The sequence below is a fragment of the Schistocerca piceifrons genome, chromosome 2 (assembly GCF_021461385.2).
Source record: "Schistocerca piceifrons isolate TAMUIC-IGC-003096 chromosome 2, iqSchPice1.1, whole genome shotgun sequence".
NCBI lineage: Eukaryota > Metazoa > Arthropoda > Insecta > Orthoptera > Acrididae > Schistocerca > Schistocerca piceifrons.
In genome coordinates this window covers 143,362,919-143,390,547 of record NC_060139.1, presented here as the reverse complement: position 1 = coordinate 143,390,547, position 27,629 = coordinate 143,362,919, and the positions used below count along the sequence as shown (strand labels likewise).

Genomic DNA, 27,629 nt, shown 5'->3' with positions numbered 1-27,629 from the left:
GGTCAGCGAAATCTAGCGCAGTACTCTGCTGTTCTGTTGCTTCTAAGCGCAGCTGTAGCCTTTAATGATACTGTATCTAGTTAAGTTGAAACTTTAGAGCAATTCTGAGTCATTCTATTCTAATTTTGTAACCTTATTGCTTCTTTGCGTTATTTAAACATTCTACTAGTGGTTGAGAACTCAACGGTCATCCTTATTTAATGAAAATTTTAATTATTTGAATATTTTTGTGGAACCATGCAAGCCTTGCTATCATGTCTGTTTTACGAGGTTTTAAATCTTTGGTTCTCCTTTGGTGATTTTGTATTTTGACATGAGAACTTTTTGGCAGCAGCCTATTACGTGGCCGGTTCAATTCCATTAAATTTCTTATTGGTGCCTTCTGATCATGAAGTTTTGGTAATTTTTATGGCCGTTTAAACCTGGCTTGAATTTGTATCAGTCTTTTACCTTATGGTATGGCAAACAGTGATTATGTGGGACTTATAATTGACATTTGCTGCCATCACTGATTATTGTTCAGTATTCAGATTCATTGTTTGCTGCCATCACTGATTATTGTTCAGTATTCAAATTCATTGTTGTTTAATTACATTCTTAAACGGTTTCATGTAATTCAGTCTGTGCTAAATAAATTTGTATGTTGTATCAGTGAATGAACTGTGCCCGATCCCCATTGGCCTAGCCCTCTGTCATTTTCCTTCCTGGCCAATTTAAAAGGCCGTATTTTCATACTTCAGTCAGTAATGTGTGTGGCTAAGTTAACGTGGATGAAATGTGGCCGCCTATTGCAACCTATCATTTCTGGGTAATGTGGATGCTATAGTCTTTCCATAATCGTTCTAAACGGTCGTGATTGGGGCATACGATGTTATTTTAAGAGCTAGTGACTTTCCCATTACGGGAGATGCTTTCCAGCTTTGTTGGAAATAACCATTTGAATAGTATCACCAAGAAGTAGAACTTTGCAGCGGAGTGCTGTCCGTTAGATCATCGAGTGACGAATTAAAATGCCGGCATTCTGCCCCTATGTTCGAAAGGATGGGATGTTATAACAATTTTGTTGAGAAACTCGGGGCCCCTGAAATCTGAGAGTGGCCAGCAGCCCTTATGAATTGTGGGCCGTCTGGTGCACTTAACTTCCCTTAGGTCTGAAGTTGGTGACCCAACCTCATCAACCAAGTTAAATTTCAAACACGGAAAGACTATAAGAATCAAAAATATGTTCTCGTGCTTGGATATGGAATAGTAATCAGTCATCTTCTGTTTTCTTAAGCGTGTTGCAGTTTAGTGATCGAGGAAGTGCTCGGTAGGAAGACGGTTCATGACACAGCTTAGAGCTGTCACTAGAGAGAGGTTGTGTACAGTAAAAGGGTCGAGCTGGGTGAGGTTTAATTGAAGTCACTGACTGTGGAATCGTAGAGTGTGTTGTTTCCGTGCGACTCTTGTTTACTTACTTTTAACCGTTACCCATCTGTTTAGTTGAAGATATTCGGCAGAAGTTGCTAGAACCTAGACGGAGCTGCTGCATAAACTGTTGACAGCGTACATTTTTCAGTCCACTGTTCAAATTTTGGAATCTCTCTGAAAGTAGTAGAACTGCTACATGGCATTTATTAGTGGCATACAGGAGTGATAAATTTAACCCTGTTTTGGTGCTCAAAGAGAGGGCGATGCCCATTATTTACACTGGTTTTAATAGTATAGAAGTCTAAAAAAATTACCCAGGTCTGAGTATCGTAGTTACCCTCCCGAGCAATAGGACGTACTCTGCAAATTGCTGAGAGTAAGTGGATTCTGGGAGCAGCCTCGTCTGGGTCTTAGCACAACGTCAAGGAAACTTCACGAACGAGATGGAAGAAACGTTCCACTATGAAGACACACGATTGTCACATTTGACTCAGAGTGCGAAAGTAGTCAGCGTTGGCGAACAGGGCTAAACAGAGGTAGGGACAGCTTAGTTGATGAGTAACCACTTACTACCACAATGGCTAAGAGTATGATATACAAGCATAAATCACAGCTATAAATGTTCAAGCTAAAGGAACAGGACGTGCGTACAGGTAAATTTAGTTTCTTTCATTCCAAACAAATTGAATCTCTCGACACTGCTACCGAGCGACGTAGCGCAGTGGTTAGCACGCTGAACTCGCATTCGAGAGAACGACGGTTCAAACCTGCGTCCCATCCTGATATAGGTTTTTCATAACTTCCCTAAATCGCTTCAGGCAAATGCCGGGATGGTTCCCTTGAAATGGCACGGCCAACTTCCGCCCCATCCGGCCCTAATCCGATGAGACCCATGACTTAGCTCTTTCGTCCCCTTCCCCCGAAAAAACCAACTCATCTTGACGCTGTCACTTTGGTTTTATTGTATCAAGACATGCTTTAAACAGATCTGAAGATAATTTTTTGATATCATACACTGGAATAAAAGAAAAAATCCTACACTTAGTGGATCATGTTTTTTTTCGAGATCTTGTCATAGCCTGTAGTATTCACAAGTCTCAAACCAAAACTGGAAATCGTTTCAATGTTCTCCTTTCTGTATAATGTGAGATTGTGTACGCCCTGTGAAACAGCTTGAAAATGGTCAATGGTTGTCTTTAGGCGGCCATGAATCATGAATGAGTGACAATTCGTTGTGTGAAGTTAGACGATTGGTATAAAGTACAGCAAACAGTCGACTGTATTTTATTTTACATGATACGGTGGCTGAGGGATATATAACTAAAATAAGGGAGATTCTGGGAACGGGTTTGTGTGATCCCAAAACGCTTAGCTATATAATGTGGAGAACATATCCAACTATATCATTTGATGCTAGTAATAATAATAACAACTACATGGCGAGAACTGTAATGTCAGTGCTAAGGCCCAAAGCACCCTTCGTGTCAGTCACTAAATTACTGTAATGAAAGCATTTCAGTCTCATTCTTTCCCAGACTTGCCACACAGCTGTATGTTTAAGGTACCATCGTCATGAGACAATAAAGTTGAAAGGAACGGTACGATATTTGCAACTGGAAATGATTGATAAATTTGTATTATCATAAGAGAATCCAATAATTACTTTCAAACTTCTTGAGCACTTTACATTTTGATGCGGCCACGATGGCAATATATCTCTTTTCGTAATAATTTACAGTATTTCATATATTATGCCATCTCCTCGACTTACCGTATGCCATACAACACGGAAGTGTGCTGAGTGATGTTCAGGTGTAACTGCGTAATGTTTGGGGCCACAGAATATGAAATGTCTTGAAAGAGATTACAAGCAAAGTCACTGCATTGAGCTCGCATCTGAAAAATACTGAAGTGAATTCTCAGCTTACAACACGCCGTCCATCAGCTTGGTTCTACGAATTTCTGTCACCGAATGAAAGCTGTTTTCTGTCTTATTTATTGAACTACTTGTCTCACTGGACATTCGATTTGTGACAGTAGCAGGAACCATGTTTGCTACGTGGGCAACAATATTAGTGAAACTATCGGGAAGAGGAGACGAAATATGTGTATATCAGAATCACTACCGACCGAGAATTTCAGAAAGCTCTTTGTGAAATTACGTTCATACCTCTAGACTGTATGAAAGTCAAGCATGCTTAACGGCAAAACTCTGCGTTTGGCTGTTTTTTTTCTGTATTTAAATTTCTGTTTTATCAGACGCATATTAAATACTGCCGTATGGAAAAGCTTAACTTTAGTCTGTTGGGACGGAGATGGAGGCTTCCCTTGACACAAATGTCGTCTTGTGACAGTCGCTGTTTCATTTTAAAGAGATGATGTGTTAGAAGTAAAGTTTCTGTGATGGCATAACTCTTCCTCAGTTCACAGACACATTTTACAATACTACAACAAATTTCGTGCCAGGAGAACGAATTTCTGACAAAGGTGGGATCAACCTTCAGGGAAAGACGGATAATATACAAAATATGAATCAGGACGGAACAATAGGAATGGAAGACCAAGATGAGGGTTCTCGGATGAAAACGGTTGTAAGACAGAGGATAAAAAGTGTATAGAAGAAAGAGTTTGGAATGCATACAGGAAACTGTTGAGGAGGTAGTTAGCAACTGCTCCTTGAGATGGAAAGGTTTGCACAGGAGAGGAACTCGGTGTGAGAAGCATCAAACTAGTTAGCAGACCGACACCTTAAAAAAAAAAAAGAAACCAAAAAGAAACCAAAAACGTGCAGTCTTCGGCTCCTACTGTTCAACTCACCCTACGTAAAAAGTTTCTGGAGTTGAATTAAAATTACGATCGGAAGGTATCAATGAAGGGATTCGCTGACGACATCACTATCCTCGTGGTAGGTAAAGAATAACTACAGGACGTGCTGAATGGAGTAAACAGCCTAGTTAGTACAGAATTAGATTGGAAGTAAACCAAAGAAAGACGAAAGTAATGAGGAGTGGCAGAAATGAGATTGCCGATAACTTAATATCAAAAATGAGAACGACGAAGATGAAGATACAGACTTCTATTACCTTGGTAGCAAAATAACCACGGAGGACGACGTAGTGACGGCATAAAAAAGCAGATGAAAACAGCCATAGAACGCATTTCTAACCAAGAGAAGTCTTCTAACATCGGCCTTAATCTGAGAAAGTAATTTCTGATAATGTTCGTTTGTAGTATGGTGTTGTATGGTAGTGAGGAAAACGGAAAAGAAGAGAATAGAAGCATTTAAGATGTGGTGATACCGAACGGGGTTGAAATTAGTTGGGTTGGTACGGAACGAGGATAATCTTCGTATAATCGATGAAGAAAGTAAATGGGGAAAACAATGGCAAGGGTAAAGTTAATAGGACATGTTTTAAGACATTAGGGAATAACTTTCACGGTACTACAGGGAGCTGTAGTGGGTAAGAACTGTAGGAAATAAGATGGCTCGGTATACGTCAAACAAGTAATTGAGGATGTGGAGTCGAAGTAGTAATGTTAGATGAAGAGAATTGCACAGGAGAAATTTGATGAATAAAAAAAAATTACAACAAAATGCCACTTATAGCTTATTATCCGTTAGAGAACTCTGTACGTGCCAACAAGTCGAAATGGAAACAAACCTGTCCTTCCCAGGTATACATTATTCCAGCCTGGAGGAGTCTGTCGATCATGTTGTCAAGTCTCTGAAGATACGCCCATCCTTTGGGGACTGCAAAGACCACATACTCCCAATAGATGTCCTCACGCATTGGTCGTAGCCACCTACTAGCTGCCTCCTCGTCGATGTAGTCACCGATCGTGAAATAACCTGTGGAGATGGATGTGAAAATGTTAACATTACTGCTAAGCTCTCTATCCAGCTAGAGAAATCAGGTGAAATAAGATATTAGAGAAAGGGAAGGAGTATAATACTGGAGTCCACGCGATCGGTTTATGCACTGGAACACGCACAGTGTACGATCCAAACTTGTACGGCAAATTATTTCACATTTAATTAAATATAGTTTACGTGATTAAAGCACACTTGTACTATGTAAAAAAAGCAGCAAAACGATTGTTTACGTTATACATGTATTACTATATGTAACGTGGGGAAATGGTGTGTTGTACAGTGTCAGAGCTGTCATATGGCCCATGCGATTTCACGTCCAAACATTTGCCAAGGCGGTGAGCAGTGAGATTTTCTTGTATTGTACTTGTTCCTAGTTTGCGTGTTAATTTTCTTAATTCTAAGTTATTAGTTAAATAATTATTTTGTATAACAGTTTGGCAACAGAGCGATTTATGGAAACTGTAGCAAAGATGAATAGATTTTAGCTGTAACGGTATATATAAATGGAGATCATTGATTAAGTGAATGTGCACGCATATAAACTGTGCATATGCCATCGATTAAGAGGGATACTGAAAATAAAAATTTTTGACCCCAGTAATGATGATTGCCAACGATTCTGAAAATGAATTGGAAGATTCTAACATTTAAAAAGACTTAAGAAAACTTGCTTTCGACATTAGAGAAAGAAACGGATTGCTACATAATTTTGATGCAGAAGAATCCATGGCAGGTAGAAAGTGGGATAAATCAATTAATTAATTAAAAATTATAATCGAAACCGAGGGAAATGATAAAAAAGTTAACTGAAGCAATGGAGACTAAATATAGAATTACTGGATCACCTGCCAAAATAAAGTATTTTGGAAACTCTGCGGGATAGGCACGACTGTAGCTGATTCGAAAAGAGGAGAAATCATATTGCCAAGTTGTGCGAGGAAAACCGAATAGGAAAAACAAAAATGATCACATGCATGAAAAGCAAAATATGGATTGATGGAAAGCGTTCAAGGGTGAGGACAGGAGGGAGAAAGCTATATTGTAAGGGCAGCAAATAGCGATGTCAGAACAAAAATATGGAACATTTCCTTAAACTCAGACTAGTACATATCTTCAAGTTCAGGGGCATAGATTATGTGAGTAGCCGCGCGGGATTAGCCGAGCGGCCTAAGGCGCTGCAGTCATAGACTGGGCAGCTGGTCCCGGCGGAGGTTCGAGTCCTCCCTCGGGCATGGGTGTATGTGTTTGTCCTTAGGATAATTTAGGTTGAGTAGTGTGTAAGCTTAGGGGCTGATGACCTTAGCAGTTACGTCCCATAATATTCCACACACTTTTGAACATTTTTTTATGAGGGTAGTACAATTTTCGCACACACTGGTACATATTAGGAAACCAGATTCCTAATTTGTGCCAATTGCAGATGTTTAGAAAATTAAGTGTAGTGTGTTTATTCTTCTCGGAATTTACGTTTTTTTTATTTCATATACCAAGAACAACACCCTGCAGTTTAAGATGGGATTGTTTAAATAATTTTTAGCTTACTTTTCTCGGCTTTAATAAACAAAACCTGAAAAGGTCCAAGAACTTTTCTGCTCCTTACGTTTCGTCCAGGACTGCGCTGGACGAAGCGTAAGGAGCAGAAATGTTCTTGGACCACGACCTCACATCCCGGAAAGTATATCAACAGCCATGTCACCCGGTCGTGAAAGCCTTCATTCTACAAAACCTGAAAAGTCGTAAAATTGAAGCAACGTTCCCGTTATAGGTAATATCAGTGCTGTGACACTTACTCTCAAACACAACAGTGAATTTATTATAGTTACTGTAAGATTTTACAGAAATCTTTGACTACACCTAGCCAGGACTGTTGTGAATATAAATTCAAATACGCAGATAACGGAAACTAATCACTTTTAAACAGGCTAATTCAAAATAAATATGACGACTGCAAGCGATTATAAGTATGCGTAAGGATACATCGAGAGGAATTAAATGTATCGGAAAAGAACGTTCAAGTTTTCGTTACTTATTTTAGACGTGTTCTATATCACATCCCTTGGCCACGAGGAGAAAATATAGGCGATAATTCATTTCACGCGGTAGATTATGAAATATATGAGAGTGACCGATAAAGATTCGTTTTCCGTAAAGGAGGAACGTACTCAAGGACTTTCCATAACACCATAAAAATAGATCGTTGAATGCCAGGTCTGGATTCTTGGGTTGTCAATAGCGCAAAAGAGAGTCGTTGCGACCAACACTTTCGATGGCATTGATTTAAGCATGTGCTAACATCCACACTATTGTGAGGGTACTCTATTATGCTGACTCAGTGCAAGCCGTATAAAGTTGTGGCATGAGCTATTGCTCAAGCATGTCCAAGTAAATGTTTGTTTAAACACTTAGCTCAGTGGAGAACATGGATCGTACAGTTTCGTTCCGGCTTTCCATTCGCTAAGGTTACGCAAGGATCGACGTTTTCAAATTTCCTTTTTCGTCCCCTGTAGTTCTTATGTACGTAGTGTGTCGCAACAAATTGTTATAGACGTTTGTATTCGCTACATTAATTTCGATATATCTCGTACATACGTACATTATGTACACCACTGGCCATTAACATTGCTACACCACGAAGATGACGTGCGAAATTTAACCGACAGGAAGAAGATGCTGTGATATGCAAATGATTAGCTTTTCAGAGCATTCACACGAGGCTGGCGCCGGTGGCGACACCTACAACTTGTTGACATGAGGGAAGCTTCTAACCGATTTCTCATACATAAACAGCAGTTGACCGGCATTGCCTCCTGAAACGTTGTTGTGATGCCTCGTGTAAGGAGCAGAAATATGTACCATCACGTTTCCGACTTTGATAAAGATCGGATTGTAGCCTATCGCGATTGTGGTTTATCGTGTCGTGACATTGCTGCTCATGTTGGTCGATATCCAATGACGTTGGCAGAATATGGAATCGGTGGGTTCAGGAGGATAATACGGATCGCCGTGCTAGATCCCAACGGCCTCGTATCACTAGCAGTCGAGATGACAGGCATCTTATCCGCATGGCTGTAACGGATTGTGCATACACGTATCGATCCCTGAGTCAACAGAGGGGGACGTTTGCAAGACAAAAACCATCTGCACGAACAGTTCGACGACGTTTGCAGCAGCATGGACTATCAGCTCGGAGACCATGGCTGCGGTTACCCTTGACGCTGCATCACAGACAGGAGCGCCAGCGATGGTGTACTCAACGACGAACCTGGGTGCACGAATGGCCAAACGTCATATTTTCGGATGAATCCAGGTTCTTTTTACAGCATTATGATGGTCGCATCCGTGTTTGGCGACACAGCGGTGAACGCACATTGGAAGAGTGTATTCGTCACAACCATACTGGCGTATTATCCGGCGTGATGGTATGGGGTGCCATTGGTTACACGTCTCGGTCACCTCTTCTTCGCATTGACGGCACTTTGAACAGTGGACTTTACATTTCAGATGTGTTACGACCCGTGGCTCTACCCTTTATGTGATCCCTGCGAGACCCTACATTTCAGCAGGATAATGCATGCATGTTGTAGGTCCTGTACGGGCCTTTCTGGATACAGGAAATGTTCGACTGGTGCCCTGGCCAGCACATTCTCCAGATCTCTCACCAGTTGAAAACGTCTGGTCAAACGTGGCCGAGCAACTGGCTCATCACGATAAGCCTGTCACTACTCCCGATGAACTGTGGTATCGTGTTGAAGCTGCATGGTCAGCTGTACCAGTACACGCCATCCAAGCTCTTGTTGACTCAATGCCCAGGAGTATCAAGGCCGTTATTACGGCCCGAGGTGGTTGTTCTGGGTACTGATTTCTCAGGATCTATGCACCCGAATTGCGTGAAAATGTAATCACATGTCAGTTCCAGTATAATATATTTGTCCTATGAATACCCGTTTATAATCTACATTTCTTCTTGTTGTAGTAATTTTAATGGTGTGTGGTGTATTTTAGAGGAGTATTATTCCTACATTAAAAGCAGTCATTTACATCAACATAATGTAGACGATGTGTTCTTAAGTTTTTCTGAGTAAACTGTAGCTCTGCTGGGATTAAAAGACGAAAACCTAACAATTTGAGTCGATGTAGTTTTGTGCAAAATGAAATACGCGGCAGTCGGCACTTGGTGCTTTTCCAAAACGAATTTTCGTTACACACATCACTGCTTATTGACTATCGTAAGTAAAGATACATTTTCCTACAATGATTTAACAATTGCAGATAGCGATTGAGGTGGCAAAACTCATTGGATAGCGACAAGGACATATATAGATGGCGGTAGTATCGTGTATACAAGGTATAAATCGGCAGTGCACTGCCGGTGTGTTCATTTGTACTGAGGTGATTCACGTAAAAAGATTTCCGACATGATTATAGCCACACGACAGGAACTAACAGACTTTGAACACGGAATGCTGGTGCAACTAGACACGTGGGACACTCCAATTTGTGAATCGTTAGTGTATTCAATACTCCAAGATCCACAGTGTCAAGAGTGTGCCAAGAATATCAAATTTCAGGCATTACTCCTCACAATGGCAACGCAGCGGCCGACGACCTTCACTTAGCGACCGAGAGCAGCGGCCATGTCAGTACTAACAGACAAGCAACACTGCCTGAAATAACCACAGAAATCAATGTCGGACGTACGGCGAACCTATCCGTTAGGACAGTACGGCGAAATTTGACGTTGATTGGCTGTGGCAGCAGATGACCGACGAGTGTAACTGATTGGCTGCCTTGAGACCACTGCAGTTATTCATTGGGTTCATATTACTGAACAACGACGGTATTTTTATGGATGACAATGCGTCATGTCCCTGGGTTACAAATTTTCGCGACTGGTTTGAAGAACAATTTGGACAAATCGAGCGAATTATTTGGCCACCAAAATCGCCCGATATGAATGCTGGTGAACAACTTATGGGACACAATGACGCGGTCACTTTGTGCACGATATCCAGCACCGGCAACACTTTCGCAACCATGCGGGGCTACAGAGGAAGCATGTCTCAATATTTCTCCAAGAGACTTTCAGCGTGTAACGCCGATATGCTGCGCTACACCAGGCAAAAGACGATCCGATATGGTGGAGGTATTTTGTAAGGTACACGTGCTGTGTGGGGGTTCTTGGTATGTTGAAAGTGAACGCGCTTCGTACGCAGCGATCGCAGTGTAGACAATCGGAGGATCCTTAGCTTTTTGTCCCTTCATTGATGTCTAAAATACTGAGTAGCTGGTTTGGACTTCATCAATGGTTTTTTACACAAGTCTAAAATAATTCTTCCTATCTTGCCTCAGTTTATGCTTCAGAAACAGAAGATACTTAAAGATACAATGCTACAACACATAGAACAGTGTTTAGGTATTTTCATGTTTTATGTTCACGTACAATATTTATCTCCCTAAACATACGGTGCTAACGCGATGTTTGCGCACCAAGTAAATCGCCTTCTCACAAAAGACAGACTTTTGTAACATTTAAGACGACACAAGCGCTGTTATTAATACGATCATTACAATGGTTTCTGCAGTTTGGTGACTTCAAGACGAGACAGCGGTAGTTCGTCGCAGTAGAACTAGTTGACTAAGTATCATACGATCTGAGGTATAGTAACTGAACCTAGCCTCCGTGAGTCTAACGATGATTTCGTGATGGTGTTAAGACTTTCTGGGATAATGCGGAAGGGAAATATATCAATTTGAAGTAAGGAACTGCGGTCCAGAAACAAGCGAGTCGAAAGTTATACGTGAAAATCGTTGTATTGCCTCTGACAGTGGAATACACGTACCAGTAAGCTTGTTGATAATATTGCAAGGAAGCCAATTTTCAGAGGTGGTAGTATGGACCATCACAAGAAAAACTGCCTGGTAAGAAAGGGCTCTAAAAACGCATACCATAAGAGCTATGGGCACTATTCATTAAAAGAGATGTTTCACGGTAACAAAGATGAACAGATTCATGACATTCCAGAAGAGTTTATCTTCAATGTGTGAATGTATGTTGGCAACAGAGATAATAAAGTGGGTATACCCTGCAAAATTACTACTTGTGGAGAATATTTTCGTTTTAGAGGAAGAACGACCTGCTACGGTCGCAGGTTCGAATCCTGCCTCGGGCATGGATGTGTGTGATGTCCTTAGGTTAGTTAGGTTTAAGTAGTTCTAAGTTCTAGGGGACTGATGACCACAGTAGTTAAGTCCCATAGTGCTCAGAGCCATTTGAACCATTTTTTGAAGAACGACCAACAGGATTATCTATAGAAGTGATGAAATGAAATTATTCTTAATGCGTATGTTTACGTAAAAGAATTTAGTTCACTGCTAACCGCCAAACCTGGTGATGCTCGGTATTTAATACAACCTCCTTCTCCCTATTCTCCTTTTCCACGTTCACCTACCCCTTCTTCCTGCCCACCCCCTTCCCCTCTTGCTGTCCGTTTCCTCCTCCCTGTCTTTCTGTCTCTGTTCATCATCTCCTCCTCACCTCCTCTCTCTTCACATCTATGATTTACGATGCACACTTTAGTGTCACATAATATTCACGTACGTAGAATGAAGTATAAGATTAAGGCTTCCATCGCCTCCGAATGTCGGCAGTTCAAAGTATTTCCAGACTTCTAGTTTCACAGAGCGAATAAATTTTAGTTCACTCCATCCATGAAATCGGTAAACGCATACTCCTTCGATTACAGCTTGAACTAAACTTCTTGGGGGGACTACACACCATCTTACCCACTTTTAATGACAAATATCGCGGTTTTACGTGTGTCTGGCCAATGTTACCGGCGAGTTCCTCAAGCGTCTTGTGTTACTCAATTATACAGGGTGTTACAAAAAGGTAAGGCCAAACTTTCAGGAAACATTCCTCACACACAAAGAAAGAAAATATGTTATGTGGACATGTGTCCGGAAACGCTTACTTTCCATGTCAGAGCTCATTTTATTACTTCTCTTCAAATCACATTAATCATGGAATGAAAACACACAGCAACAGAACGTTCCAGCGTGATTTCAAACACTTTGTTACAGGAAATGTTCAAAATGTCCTCCTTTAGCGAGGATACATGTATCCACCCTCCGTCGCATGGAATCCCTGATGCGCTGATGCAGCCCTGGAGAATGGGGTATTGTATCACAGCCGTCCACAATACGAGCACGAAGAGTCTCTACATTTGGTACCGGGGTTGCGTAGACAAGAGCTTTCAAATGCCCCCGTAAATGAAAGCAAGAGGGTTGAGGTCAGGAGAGCGTGGAGGCCATGGAATTGGTCCGCCTCTACCAATCCCTCGGTCACCGAATCTGTTGTTGAGAAGCGTACGAACACTTCGACTGAAATGTGCAGGAGCACCATCGTGCATGAACCACATGTTGTGTCGTACTTGTAAAGGCACATGTTCTAGCAGCACAGGTAGAGTATCCCGTATGAAATCATGATAACGTGCTCCAATGAGCGTAGGTGGAAGAACATGGGGCCCAGTCAAGACATCACGAACAATGCCTGCCCAAACGTTCACAGAAAATCTGTGTTGATGACGTGATTGCGCAATTCGGTGCGGATTCTCGTGAGCCCACACATGTTGATTGTGAAAATTTACAATTTGATCACGTTGGAGTGAAGCCTCATCCGTAAAGAGAACATTTGCACTGAAATGAGAATTGACACATTGTTCGATGAACCATTCGCAGAAGTGTACCTGTGGAGGCCAATCAGCTGCTGATAGGGCCTGCACAAGCTGTACATGGTACGGAAACAACTGGTCCTCCCGTAGCACTCTCCATACAGTGACGTGGTCAACGTTACCTTGTGCAGCAGCAACTTCTCTGACGCTGACATTAGGGTTATCGTCAACTGCACGAAGAATTGCCTCGTCCATTGCAGGTGTCCTCGTCGTTCTAGGTCTTCCCCAGTCGCGAGTCATAGGCTGGAATGCTGCGTGCTCCCTAAGACGCCGATCAATTGCTTCGAACGTCTTCCTGTCGGGACACCTTCGTTCTGGAAATCTGTCTCGATATAAGCGTACCGCGCCACGGCTATTGCCCCGTGCTAATCCATACATCAAACAGGCATCTGCCAACTACGTATTTGTAAACATTGCACTGACTGCAAAACCACGTTCGTGATGAACACTAACCTGTTGATGCTACATACTGATGTGCTTGATGCTAGTACTGTAGAGCAATGAGTCGCATGTCAACACAAGCACCGAAGTCAACATTAGCTTCCTTCAATTGGGCCAACTGGCGGTGAATCGAGGAAGTACAGTACATACTGACGAAACTAAAATGAGCTCTAACATGGAAATAAGCGTTTCCGGACACATGTCCACGTTACATATTTTCTTTATTTGTGTGTGAGGAATGTTTCCTGAAAGTTTGGCCGTACCTTTTTGTAACACCCTGTATACAATGGTATTCTTCAGCGCGTTCACTGAAAATCAAATTTTGATGATTCCTTAACAGTTAAAATCCTTCTGTGGTAAATATTACATTAATTTAGTAACAACTAACTCAAAACTGCGAGTTTTTTCACTAAGATTAGTGTAAATGGCAAATCACATTCTGAATGTCTTACCTCCTGGAAGTCTCTCTATGACGAAGGCCAAATCTCGTGTGGTGGTCCTAGAGTGTAGGGTATCCGATGAGAACACACGGAAGCGCTGGATCAGGTCCACGTAGATCTGATCTGTGAGTTCTCTGATTGAGTAGAGGTACACCAAATGTCTTTCAGCCCACTCCAGACCACTCTCGTGTAGGTCAGACACGGTGTCTATCGGTCGCTCATATCTGTCACCAAGAGAGAAAGACTCTGATAACTTTTATCTATAATACGAACAACAAGAGAAGAAGATAACTTTAGGGTACGTAGCCTGCTGCAACGTTAGAGCAACAGCAGCCATGGGCCTGTGGAGGCAGAACTTGGCTGTGGGGCACTTTCATTTAATACATTAAGACTGGTCTCATACAACCACAGATGCACACTACACAAACGAAACAAACAAATATCGTGGTGTATTAATCTGAAATATCTGTACAGAGATAAGACGTCCACTGCGCCCTTGATAGAAAAACCCATCCCAGCTGTTATAATCCCCACAAAATTCCCACAAAATACATCTTAATCTACATAACTAACTGTTAACGTGGATTGAAACACTGTCTATATATGGTGTGTGTTCTTTTGGATATGTCCGAAAGAACACACACCATTTTGACCCTGCAACCACTATGAATCAAGACACAAAGGAACTAACATCATTAGGTACAAGTAAGCATTGATTTTAATCAATAGGGAAATTTGATAACTTGTGCTGGACCGGTACTCTAACCTGCGTCTCTCGCTTTCTAGGCAGATGCACTAACCACTGTGTCATTCAGACACAATAGTGACTGCAACTGCTTGGGCTACCCGAGCACCCCTTCCATCAGACCAAAACTCTCAACTTCACACACTTGTGGTGTAGTCCCCATTCCCGTCGTCCTCGATATTCGCAGCATTTCACGGATTCCCATACGAGTTCGAGCGTGGTGTGCATCTGCAATGCAAATATATATATATTTCTTTTGGACATGTTGTCTGTGGGTAAGTTGAGGATTCGGGTCTGATAGGAGGAATGTAGGGTAATCCATGCTGTTGCTATGATCACTGTATCCCGATTATGAAGGGGTCAATGCATGTACCTTAGTATGTAGGAGAACCAGGTTCAAATCCCGGTCCAGCACAAATTTCCAACTTTCCACATTGATTTAAACCAACCCCTATTGGTAGCTAACGTCATTAATTTCTCTGCGTCTTGGTTCATAATGGCTGCATGATCAAAGGCCTAGAAACGACATTTATATATTTAAGGGGAGGACGACCAGTTGATCACTTCGGTGCAGATGTATACCACACTCAAACTCTTCCGGGAATTGGCAAAATGACACAAGTAATGAAAACAATGAGCAAGGGGCATTACATGGGTAGTGTGTGGATAAGTTGAGAACGTGGGTTTGACGGGAGTCGTGCTAGGGTAGTTTGTGCAGTTGCGATGACCACTGTAACATGACAGCAAGGCGGTCAGTGCTTCGGCATAATAAGTGGAAACCGTGTTCTTCAGTACAAGTCCAGCGCAAAGTTTCAAATTTCCACATTGATTTTAATCAGTGCCCACGGCAGCTAATGTCATTAATTCCTTTATGTCTTAAAACACTGTGTATTGATCGATGAGTTCCCTACGTAACAGCACTGAAATAATATTTTCTTATTTCTTGCTGTCATTAACAGCTAACTCCATGCGTAATTTAGATGCGTGATAGGGATGAGTTTGTATGTTGATGTACACCGATGACCCAAAACATTACGACCACTGCTCACCACTAGACTGAATGCTACCTAGCATCACTGCAGGCACGAGACACAGTAAGAGAAGTCTATAAGCGGAGCTGAGAAAAGCAGGTTATCGTTCTAGGGACAATACAGACAGAAAATGTGGAAACACAGTGACGTAAGTGACTCTGATAAGGGTCAGGTAGTTATGGATCGGTAGGTGGAAACGAGTAACCAGGAAACGGCTAAGCAGGTTAGCTGTTCCCGTGCTATTGTCGTGTGAATGTATGGAAAGTGGTTGAGTGGCCGTGAAACCACAAAAATGCGACAGTGCGTTGGACATCAACACCTCATCACTACAGTTGTGCTCTACCAAAACTACGGGTCGATCGTTTTGGTACAACTTATAATAGTTTTGGTGAGCAGGACGAATATGTGAGCCGCAACACCTCAGACGCGAAATGCAACACCTGGAAAGTGTTCTGAGGAGCAATGGATACTCCACAAATTATATTAGAAGTGTAACAGAGCCAAACACTCGGCGAAGTAACGAATCAGAAAAGGAAATGTCGGGTACGGCCTTTCTGCCATACATTCCCAGAGTGACAGACAGAATCGGCCGTATATTGCGCAAGCATGGCGCAAAGACAATTTTCAAACTGACGAGGAAGATCAAAGAGCGTCTTATATCGGCAAAGGAGAAAAGGGACCCACTTGTAATGTCGGGAATATACCGTATACCATGAAAATGAGGAAAAGTTTATGTCAGAATGACTGGACGATCAATCAACACCAGGATCAGAGAACTTAAGCGACATTGTAGGTTGGGGCAAGTGGAGAAATCGGCCGTGGCAGAGCACGCACTGAGTGAGACCGACCACGTAATAAAATACGCCGACAGGGAAGTTCTGGCTGTAGAGAAAGCACTATCACACGCGCTTGTTCAGGAAAGCTGCAGAAATACAAAAACACGCGAACAGCTTCAATAAGAAAGAGGAAAGCCTTAAAGTAAACGGATCCTGGCTCCCTGTACGGCAACGAACGACCGTCGCAGGTAGCAAGAGGAGAATCGCACCGGAAATGACCGCGGAAAATGATGTTGGCGAGCCACGTACATATAGTCTGCGGCCGCGAGCTCGGCTCCAGTTCACCACCGGCAATGGAGGGTGAAGCTTCGACAGTGCCAGCCACTCGTGCTGGCGAAACGTCAGTAAAATCATTAGATGAACGTCGGCCGAAGAACCCGAGACAGAAGCCAATAGGCAGTTTGTCAAATTTGGTCTGTTTTCAAATTTGTGAACGCTCGGCTTAAGAACTGAAATCCTAATGTATAGCTAGTAAAAAGCAATTATTGTTCTTATTTAATACAAAGAAAACAAGAAACTGATGGCTCTGTAACTTCAGCGACACATGTCTGTGTAGAAAAGAAGAAGAGTTTGCTTGCTGAAACCGGAACCAATCCATAAACAAATTTTATTTGTAACTAAAGACAGATGCAGGATGGAGCTTTAGCCCTAAGATGAGTACTGGATTTAATGTTCAGTCTGGCAAGCAATGAATCTATATTTGATCACTTTTAGGGACATAAACTAAATTCGTATCTATTCATGTTATACTGAAAGATTGGAGTGACTGCTAGAGGATGAGGGTAGGAAATAACGATGAAGGACGATGGGTCCCGTCTTGCTATATGATTTTCAAAGAAGCAGCGATGTGCTTAAATAGACTACTTATTGAATATTTTTTTTAGTTAGCACATGTGCACCAATAATTTGTATTTTTGTATGAGGAAAGTCGGAAGGCAGCTGAAATCATCCGTCAGGCTCTTTTCTACTTGCACCTTCCACAAAACTATTTTAGCTTCAGATCCAAGGAAGCAACCCAAATTCAGTATTTGGCCAGAACATGCATGACAATGCGCACTCGAAATGCCAGAGTAAGGACGTTACTAGATTTATAACCCAGCTTACAGAAGATATCAGGAAAACTAGAATTTACACAGTAACGCATTTGAATTGTTATTTTCGGCAGCTGTGTGTGTTTACTTTGGGAAAGGTGGACGGTATACAACAGAAAGTAAGATGCTAACTACAAATTGGATCGCGGGTCAAAGAACCCAAGCTGTCCAGTGAGGTAGAGAGACACATCAAGACCGAATTTTGCAGAGTATTAGGGAATACTGACACTATAACAGTGGAAATTTTATTTCTGGGCTTCATGGGAGTCCATGTACTGCTGGAAGATCACTCATGACTCTGATTGCCAGTCTGAGTTATACCCATCAGCCAAAAATATTGATTGTAGACACTTAGCACTGCACACATTCTATTCGGAAATATTGTAAGAGTCACTTGATGTTAACAAGGTATTCTCATAACTCAAGATAGTGAAACAAGTTGAAGTATCCTACTAAAATCCACATATCAATTTTCCATTTGTCCCTAAATAATAACTGACAGGCAGGAATGAACGCCTGGAAATAGCAATTAATACAATGACAGTCTTATTTCTATATGTTTAATCTTTGTTGGTAATGGATACACCATAACCCTTCGCCAGCTAGTTTTTAAAAGGACAGCTACCATCAGTATAGCAGTTCCTTTACAGAAATAAAAGGAATAATAACAAACGTTTTCTGCAAGTGGGACACCTATCTTATTTGTAATCATGTGCATATTTTATAATTATTAAACATGTTATTCAACATTTGAGTTTCCAGCAGCATAGTACAATACATCTCTTAGCGCTTAACTTATCGTCAAACAATCATAAGCCTACAATAACGCACCCTCCCCCCCCCCCCCCTTGATTTGTAGATACGCAAATTGCCCTTAAGATCATACGGTTTATCATCACCACAATTAAAATTACTGTGATTCGGCCTAAAAAAAATGCTGTTTGAACAAGAACGTGTGTTAACAACATTGACAGCGTGGAAGGAGGAACTTGTTGTGGAAAGACTACAGAGAAATGTGTCCCATACTTTACTTCGTTATGCAAACAATGCCGCTGCGTAAAACGTAGCACGGTAGGCGCTGATGTGAAATATGATCTTAAAGTGCTTCTCCATCATATTCATCAGAGGCTTTCACCACAACTTTTATGAAAATGGCATGGAGGCCAGTTGGACGTGATAAATTAGTAGATAAAAATTTCTACAAAATGTCAAGTTGTGTAGAAGAGTAAATGCCAAAACCTACAAAAATTGTGACACCTGAGTTTCTCCTGGCGTATACAGTTTTCAAACAACTTAGGGGTTATTCAGCCAGGTAGTACTAACAGCAACAGCCGATATTTCGGCGGGAGGACACCCCGCCATTTTCAAGGCAAACTGCAACGGACAGGCGATGTACAGGCAAATTTAAAACCTCGGTTCTCGGACTATTACAGGAAAGATAACACACACACTGGACACTAGTGGCACCTGAGATGACTAGAGTAAGAGACATCGATAGTGAGACTACGAACTAGCACGTGAGGTAACATTGACTCTGTCCCTCTGTTTTTTGACAAGGGAGAGAGAGCAGGATTCCAAACAGAGTTTAAACAAAAACCTCCATCCCTGTTTACAACGTTGCTCCCTAATTTAATCTCAACTGCCTCCAACTAACACTGTCCCAATAGCTGGACGTGCATGCCAATATTCCAGTGTTGTTGTGATCAGTATCCAAGCAATGTTCGGCAATAGGAGATCTACTTGGCTGCTGTAATTGTGTGTGTCGTTTATGCTCAGTACATCCTCCACGGTCCTGAAAGTTTGACCAATATGTGTCATGCCACAGCTTTAAGGAATGCGATATAAACCCGCCTTTCGCAAACCAAGTCATCCTTAATGGAACCCAAAAGCACCCTGATTTTAGATGGAGGTCGGAAAAGACATTTCATATCGTATTTCCGTAAAATATAACCGACCTAGTTGGAGTTGGTTCCTACGTAAGGCAAAAAGGCAGTAGACTTAGGTGACGACTCAGTTTTATCATCAGTCACCCGATGCACAGTTGGTCGATAGCGCAACGCACGTTCAGTCTATCTGTCACCATGATCATTATGACGAAACGTAGCTTCAAGATGGGACAGTTCAGCTGGCAAAGTCTCAGTGTCGGAAATGACTGGTGCCCTGTGTACCAAGGTACGAAGTACCCCTTCACGCTGAGCTGAATGGTGACAACTATTAGCCCGTAAACACAAGTCAGTGTGAGTACGTTTCCTGTAAACTGCATGTCCCAGTGGTCCATCATCCTTACTCCTAACCGTCCGCAGCTTGTGGTCGTGCGGTATTGTTCTCGCTTCCCACGCCCGGGTTCCCGGGTTCGATTCCCGGCGGGGTCAGGGTTTTCCTCTGCCTCGTGATGACTGTGTGTTGTGTGCTGTCCTTTGGTTAGTTAGGTTTAAGTAGTTCTAAGTTCTAGGGGACAGATGACTATAGATATTAAGTCCCATAGCGCTCAGAGCCATTTGAACTTACTTCTAACCAAAACTTCAAGAAAGGGAAGGCAACCATCCTCTTCCACCTCCATCGTGAAACGAATGGTCGGGTGGATGGAGTTCAGAAGTTCTAGAAAGGGTTTCAAATTCTCCCTACCATGAGACCAAACAACAAAAGTATCATCAACATATCTAAAGAAACAGATGGGCCTGGAAGGCGCCGATTCTAATGCACGTTCCTCGAAGTCTTCCATAAACAAATTTGCGATCACAGGAGACAACGGACTACCCATCGCAACTCCATCTGTCTGTCCGTAAGTGGGTGGATGTCAACACATGCTGAAAGAAATTAGTTGATTCGGCACCAAACCTAGCCTCAATTAACCGCAACGAATCAGACAGAGGATCACGAGTGAAGAAAGAGACCACATCAAAACTTACTAAAATATCGAAGTAATTCAACCGCAGTCGCCCCAATCGACGTAAGAAATGAGTTGAGTTCCTGTTATGATGTTCACACCGACCAATTTGTGGACTCAACAGAGAAGAAAGATGCTTGGCTACACGATATGTTTGCGCACCGATATTACTCTCTATACGACGGAAAGGAACCTTCCTTGTGTACCTTGGGAAGGCCGTAGAACCTAGGGGGAAGAGTTTTATAGGTGTTAAGACTCCTGACAGTGTTCTGCGACAAAACACTTTACTTCAGGAGGCTGTTGGTCTTTCTCTCAACACACTTTGTGGGGTCAGCATCGATTCTGCGATACGCTGAGTGAGATAAAAAACCGTTGTATCTTTTGTACATCATCCAGTTTGTTTAAAAAGAACGATGGCATTGCTCTTGTCCGCAGGTAAAATAACAATATCAGGATCAACTTTGAGAGAGCGTAAAGCAGCCCTCTGTGCTGCTGTTACATTACTCTTGGGTGGACGCGCCCTAGTCAACACAGGGCATGCATTCCTCCTAACCTCCTCAGCAGCGTCAGGAGGTAGTTTGCAAACTGCGTGTTCAATTGAACATCACAGAACGTCGAGATATAATATCAGACTCTGAATTGTACTCCCAGTCTGCTTGAGTCCATGAGGCACAGTCCCAGCAAGACCAAATGAAATCAGACCATTTCGAAGAAAGCATTAAACGGAAACGAAACATATCTTTGGAAGCAGAATCGAAACTTCGACGAGTAAAACGAATCCTTTCAAAAACAAGAGCCAAGCCAACACGTTGCTTGTTGCGACTGGCAAAGGAAAAAAGGTTTATCGGTTACCATATTTTCTCCGTTCATTCAGTAAAACTGGCACATGAGGGATGGATTTTTAATTTATTACTTCTTTACTGCTAACTGTATTCCTAACACAGTTTGCAGACTCTATTCACATACACCACTGAAAGTAGCAGAATAATTACTTCGTTTGTACGATACTTAGTTGAGGAGAACATGAACACTGAGAAATGTGTGAGACTACAGCATCATGCAAGACGTTTAAATTTATCACATCGTTGCTCCTGATTCTATTTGCAACAATTTCCGCTTTCAATATCAACATCTTCTGCTGAATGTAATTAGAAAAATATATTACTGTACCTTACACAGTTCAGGAGATATGACGTCAAATACTGAAATGATAGAAAGATTGTACAGCACATATTTCAGGAGATAATGCGTCAGCTACTGACATGCGTGAAAAACTGCCATATCATGGATGACGTTTTAATTTATTACTTCTTTGCTATTAACTGTATTCGCACCGTATTTCACCGACAGTATCCACATATGCTGCTAAATGTACCTAGAAAAGTATATCTTTTACAACAGGGTTCAGGATATACGACGACATAAACATCGATTTGCGTGAGAAACTGCCGCATCATCCATAACGGTGAAAATGTCTCACTTGTTTGCGAGTTACTCTATTCAAAATACGTTTTGCAAACTGTATACAGATATGCCGATGAATGTATCTACAAACTTATATCACCGTACGACACACAACCCATGAAACATGACTTCATAGACATTGTACTGGATGGGAAAAAATGCAGGGCAAAATTCGCTAGAGATGTAGGTGAAATATGTGTACAAATACGCATTAAATACACAGAGCTGGCAAGAATAATGGGATAGCTACTTGTACTTATGGAGATGGCGGCAGTATGGCGTACACAAGGTATAAGAGGGCAGTACATTAGCGGAGCTGTCATCTGTATTCTGGTGTTTCATGTAAAAAGATACCCATCGTGACTATGGCCGCAAAACAGGAATTACCAGACTGTGAACGCGTAATGGTAGTTGGAGCTAGACGCAAGGGATATTACATTTCGGAAACCATTACGGAAACCAGTATTCCAGTATCCACAGTGACAAGAGTGTGCCGAGAATGGCAAATAATTTCAGGCATTACCTCTCACCACGGACATCGCAGTGGAGTGACCTTCACTTTAAAGATCGAGAGGAATGGCGTTTGTGTAGAGTTGTCAGTGCTAACAGACAAGCAGCTCTGCATAAAATACCGCATAAATAAATGTGGGGCGTATGGCGAATGTATCCGTTAGGACAGAACGAGGAAATCTGGTGTTACTGGGCTATGGCAGCACACGATCTTCGCGAGTGCCTTTGCTAACAGCACATCACCTGCAGCTCCGCTCCTAGCTCGTGACCATGTCGATTGGACCCTACACGACTGAAAAACCGTGGGGTCCTGATTTCAGGTGGTAAGAGTTGATGGTAGCGTTTGAGTGTGGGGCAGACCTGACGAAGCCATGGGCTCAACTTGTCCACAAGGCACTGTGTATGGTGGTGGTGGCTCCATAATGGTATTGATTACATGGAATAGACTCGGTCCTCTGGTCCAACTGAACCGATCATTAACTAGAAATGATTAGTTTTGGCGGCTTGGACACGATTTGCAGACATTCATGGACTTCATATTCCAAAAATGTGATGTCATGTCACCAGGCCACAATTGTTACCGATTAGTCTGAAGAATATTCTGCACAATTCGAGCAAATTATTTAGCGACACAGATGGCCCGAACCGAATCAAAAGTTTATAGTACACAAACGAGTTATCAGTTCGTGTAAAAAATCCTGCACCGGCAACCATTTTGTAATTATGGACTAGTCGGCAGTGCGGGTCTCCCGCATCGTCCCCTACGCTCCTCGGAGTATGGGGTCTCATCATCATCACAGAGGCGGCATGCGTTCAAAATTTCTGCAAGGGACTTCCAACATCCTGGAGCGTTATGGAGTCAACAAGCTGCTCCTCTACGCCGGTCAAAAGGAGATCCGTCACGATATTGGGAGGTATATCATGACCTAAGTCACTACATTGCATGATAAGTTTGTTTGAAATATATTTCACATGTGCCTATGCGGCCAAAGCCACGTCCAAAAGGTTCATCCTAAATTCCTGGAACGATTACGATAAAATTTGGAACACAGTCTGGAAAGAAAAAGCGTAGGGGTATAAATCACCAGCCTCATATTCCGGGTGAATGTGATAACGTGGAAAGAGAAGGCAGTACAAGGAGATGGACAAATAATATGAGAGAGAGAGGGAGACTGAGATACAGAGGGGGAGGAGGAGATGGAATGACATGTGGAGGACAGTATGTGGACAGAGAGAGTGGCAGAGCGGGGTGGGGAGAGAGTAGGAGTGGAGGAGGTGGCCAGGGAGCGAAGGGAAGAGGAGATGGACTAATAAGAGATTGGAATAAGCACATACCTAGGCAACGTTGGGTTTCTCAATTAGTCGTAGTACAAATCCCGGTAAAACAGGAAAAATAACTATTTAAGAGTTTCATAGAGAGCATTGGGTAAAGATTGACTGAAACTGCGAAAACAGTAAAAGACGACTGTAGCTTTGTAGACACAAGACGATCAAAATGATAAAAAGACAAGGCCCAATAAAAATCCTGGGATGTCACAAGATATGTTAAAGTAATTCAAAAAAGGATAGAATACGTAAGAATGCAGCAAATGAGGATAGTGAAATGGAACACAGACGTCCATAAAATGAGACTGACCAATGTGCGGAATAGCAAAGTAGGTATCGTTAGTCAAGAATTACAAGGTCGTAGAGGCGAGCTTGACAGCGGGAGAAACAGAGGCAACCTGTAGCAATGTTAAAGGGTTTGAAGAAAAGAGAAGCAGCTGTATCAAAAGTCCTCAGACGGCAAGCGCGTACTATACAAAGAAGGACAAGTTGTTCATAAATTATTTTGTGATTTGCGATTTGTGTTTCCGTTTACTTGACATTGGGAGTGAAACCCAAATTAAGTTTATGAATGCTTGAAATTATGTTAACAGTTTGTGGAGAGTTGCTAAGTACTCTCATTACTCAACACTGTTGTGACAATTTGAAAGGGTAACTTGTGGTGTTAAGCAATAGCATATGAATCTTTATGATAACGTATCTCCTAAACTACGTGGCTTACACTGATACATTTTCCAGGTACATTCAGTAGTTTTTGTGGATACTGCCTGAAAAATACACTACTGGCCATTAAAACTGCTACACCAAGAAGAAATGCAGATCATAAACAGGTATTCATTGGACAAATATATTATACTAGAACTGACATGTGATTAGATTTTCATGCAATTTGGGTGCATAGATCCTGAGAAATCAGTAGCCAGAACAACCACCTCTGGCCGTAATAACGGCCTTGATATGCCTCGGCATTGAGTCAAACAGAGCTTGCCCGCATCTCGTGGTCGTGCGGCAGCGTTCTCGTTTCCCATGCCCGGGTTCCCGGGTTCGATTCCCGGCGGGGTCAGGGATTTTCTCTGCCTCGTGATGGCTGGGTGTTGTGTGATGTCCTTAGGTTAGTTAGGTTTAAGTAGTTCTAAGTTCTAGGGGACTGATGACCATAGATGTTAAGTCCCATAGTGCTCAGAGCCATTTGAACCATTTGAACCATCAAACAGAGCTTGGATGGAGTGTACAGGTACAGCTGACCATGCAGCATCAACACGATACCACAGTTCATCAAGAGTAGTGACTGGCGTATTGTGACGAGTCAGTTTCTCGGCCACCATTGACCAGACGTTTTCAGTTGGTGAGAGATCTGGAGAATGTGCTGGCCAGGGCTGCAGTCGAACATTTTCTGTATCTAGAATGGCCCATATAGGACGTGCAACATGCGTTCCTGCATTATCCTGCTGAAATGTAGGGTTTTGCAGGGATCGAATGAAGGGCAGAGCCACGGGTCGTAACACATATGAAATGTAACGTCTACTGTTCAGAGTTCCGTCAATGCGAACAAGAGTGACCGAGACGTGTAACCAGTGGCACACCATACCATCACGCCGGGTGATACGCCAGTATGGCGATGACGAATACACGCTTCCAATGTGCGTTCACCGCGATGTTGCCAAAAATGGATGCGACCGTCGTGATGCTGTAAATAGAACATGGATTCATCTGAAAAAATTACGTTTTGCCATTCGTGCATCCAGGTTCGTCGTTGAGTACACCGTCGCAGAAACTCCTGTCTATGATGCAGCGTCAAGGGTAACCGCAGCCATGGTCTCCGAGCTGATAGTCCATGCTGCTGCAAACGTCGTCGAACTGTTCGTGAAGATGATTGTTGTCTTGCAAACGTCCTCATCTGTTGACTCAGGGATCGAGACGTGGCTGCACGATCCGTTACAGCTATGCGGATAAGATGTCTGTCATCTCGACTGCTAGTGATACGAGGCCGTTGGGTTCCAGCACGGCGTTCCGTATTACCCTCGTGAACCCACCGATTCCATATTCTGCCAACAGTCATTGGATCTCGACCTAAGTGAGCAGCAAAGTCGCGATACGATAAACCGCAATCGCGATAGGCTACAATCCGACCTTTATCAAAGTCGGAAACGTGATGGTACGTATTTCTCCTCCTTACACGAGGCATCACAACAACGTTTGACCAGGAAACGGCGGTCAAATGCTGTTTGTGTATGAGAAATCGGATGGAAACTTTCCTCATGTCAGCTCGTTGTAGGTGTCGCCACCGGCGCCAACCTTGTGTGAATGCTCTGAAAAGCTAATCATTTGCATATCACAGCATATTCTTGTTGTCGGTTTAATTTCGCGTCTGTAGCACGTCATCTTCGTGGTGTAGCAATTTTAGTGGCCAGTAGAGTACATTTCCAGTAGAGTTAATAGTAAAGAGGTAATAAATTAAAACGTCATGCATGAAGGTGAAGTATTGCTGGTTGAAAACCTCAAATGTATTATAATAAAAAACTTTTTCGCTTTTATCATTTAGTGGCTGGTGTTAGTGAGACAAAGTTTCGAAAAGGTTTGAAGTTATGTGTGAAGTCTGTTCGAAGGCGCTGTGCTCTCGTTCTCAAATATTGGACGTGTGGCGTGGATTGTTACGTTGCCACAACGTAGGTGCACGCTCTCGTAAGTTGGCACTACGAGAGAAGACTAACTACGCCGACCACAGCGCCCTCTGGCCGACACTGTGGAGCTCAGGGTGTGCCGTCTTGATTTCAACCTTTTCCTCGCGAGCAGGCAGCCTGGAAACATCGCTTCTAGTACCGAGCGGGCAAGCTTGCTATTGAGACTTTGTGTTAGTTACGTTCAGTTCAGTAAAGTGCTTCACCTCTCCTGCTCCTACTCGCTTCTTTCACTCTCGGCCTATATTACAGAAGCAGTTCACAGGAGCAGACCCACGCACCGCCTATCCAGGCAGGATACAAAAGGACGAACGTAGTCTGGGTAATCTTCACACTATGTGTTACTGTGTTGCACGACATATAGACAGTTCCTAATTGTAATACTTGCTTACTGTATTAAACGTTTAACATAGGATTACACCTCTTAATAATCAGATTATTAAAGATTTTTAAGTATTTAAATTAGGGCAATAACTATATGAAATACTGAAAATCAAATGTGTTTGGTAGAGCTAGAAGCCATTAGAAGGGCAACCTGCAACTGAGACAATGCACCATGAACTGAGTTAGACCATTATTAATATAGATTACGACTGAGCTTTTACTTGTAAGGAAATGTTTTATTAGAGTGAGTTTTAATTACGTTACACGTATCATATTCATTGGCTTGGTCAAGCCTAGATTAATTCTGCTTTATTTTGGTATTTTTAGTATTGACCTTCCACTAATAAGGTTTTTTTATTCATTGCGAATTTTAATAACTCTTACATATATCTCAATCAGTGGCCTCCACTACTCATAATATTTGTTCTAATTATTCTGCATTCACTTAGAAGTCTTGTATGTTGTTTCTGCATCTTAGGCATACGGATTTTATTTTATTTTATTTTATTTTTTTTTTTTTTTAGAATTTCCAATATTCGTCTGTGTATTATTTGAACACTGTCTGTTGAGGTTTTGTCTTTACCGTGCACATTTTGAATAGAATATTTTGTCATTTCTTTGGATCTGTCATGGCGAGACTGCTGCTCATAAATTGTGTCTCTTGATAAGACACGTACGTACCTCTACAACACCCAGTCACTTCCACTCTTCACTCTATGTTACTGCCGGCTGAAGTGGCCGTGCGGTTAAAGGCGCTGCAGTCTGGAACCGCAAAACCGCTA

The 27,629-nt window shown here is 42.3% G+C and overlaps 1 protein-coding gene across 1 annotated transcript in view; it reads right to left on the bottom strand.

Annotated features, from left to right (window-relative positions):
* The window catches only part of LOC124775201 (glutamate receptor 1-like), a 129,457-nt gene that overhangs the window by 34,031 nt on the left and 67,797 nt on the right, over positions 1-27,629 (bottom strand). The window contains exons 5-6 of the mRNA XM_047250040.1: positions 13,908-14,119; positions 5,073-5,260 (exon numbers count right to left, since the gene is read on the bottom strand). Of these exons, the coding sequence (XP_047105996.1) occupies positions 5,073-5,260; positions 13,908-14,119 (400 nt within the window). The remainder of the gene's footprint in view (positions 1-5,072; positions 5,261-13,907; positions 14,120-27,629) is intronic.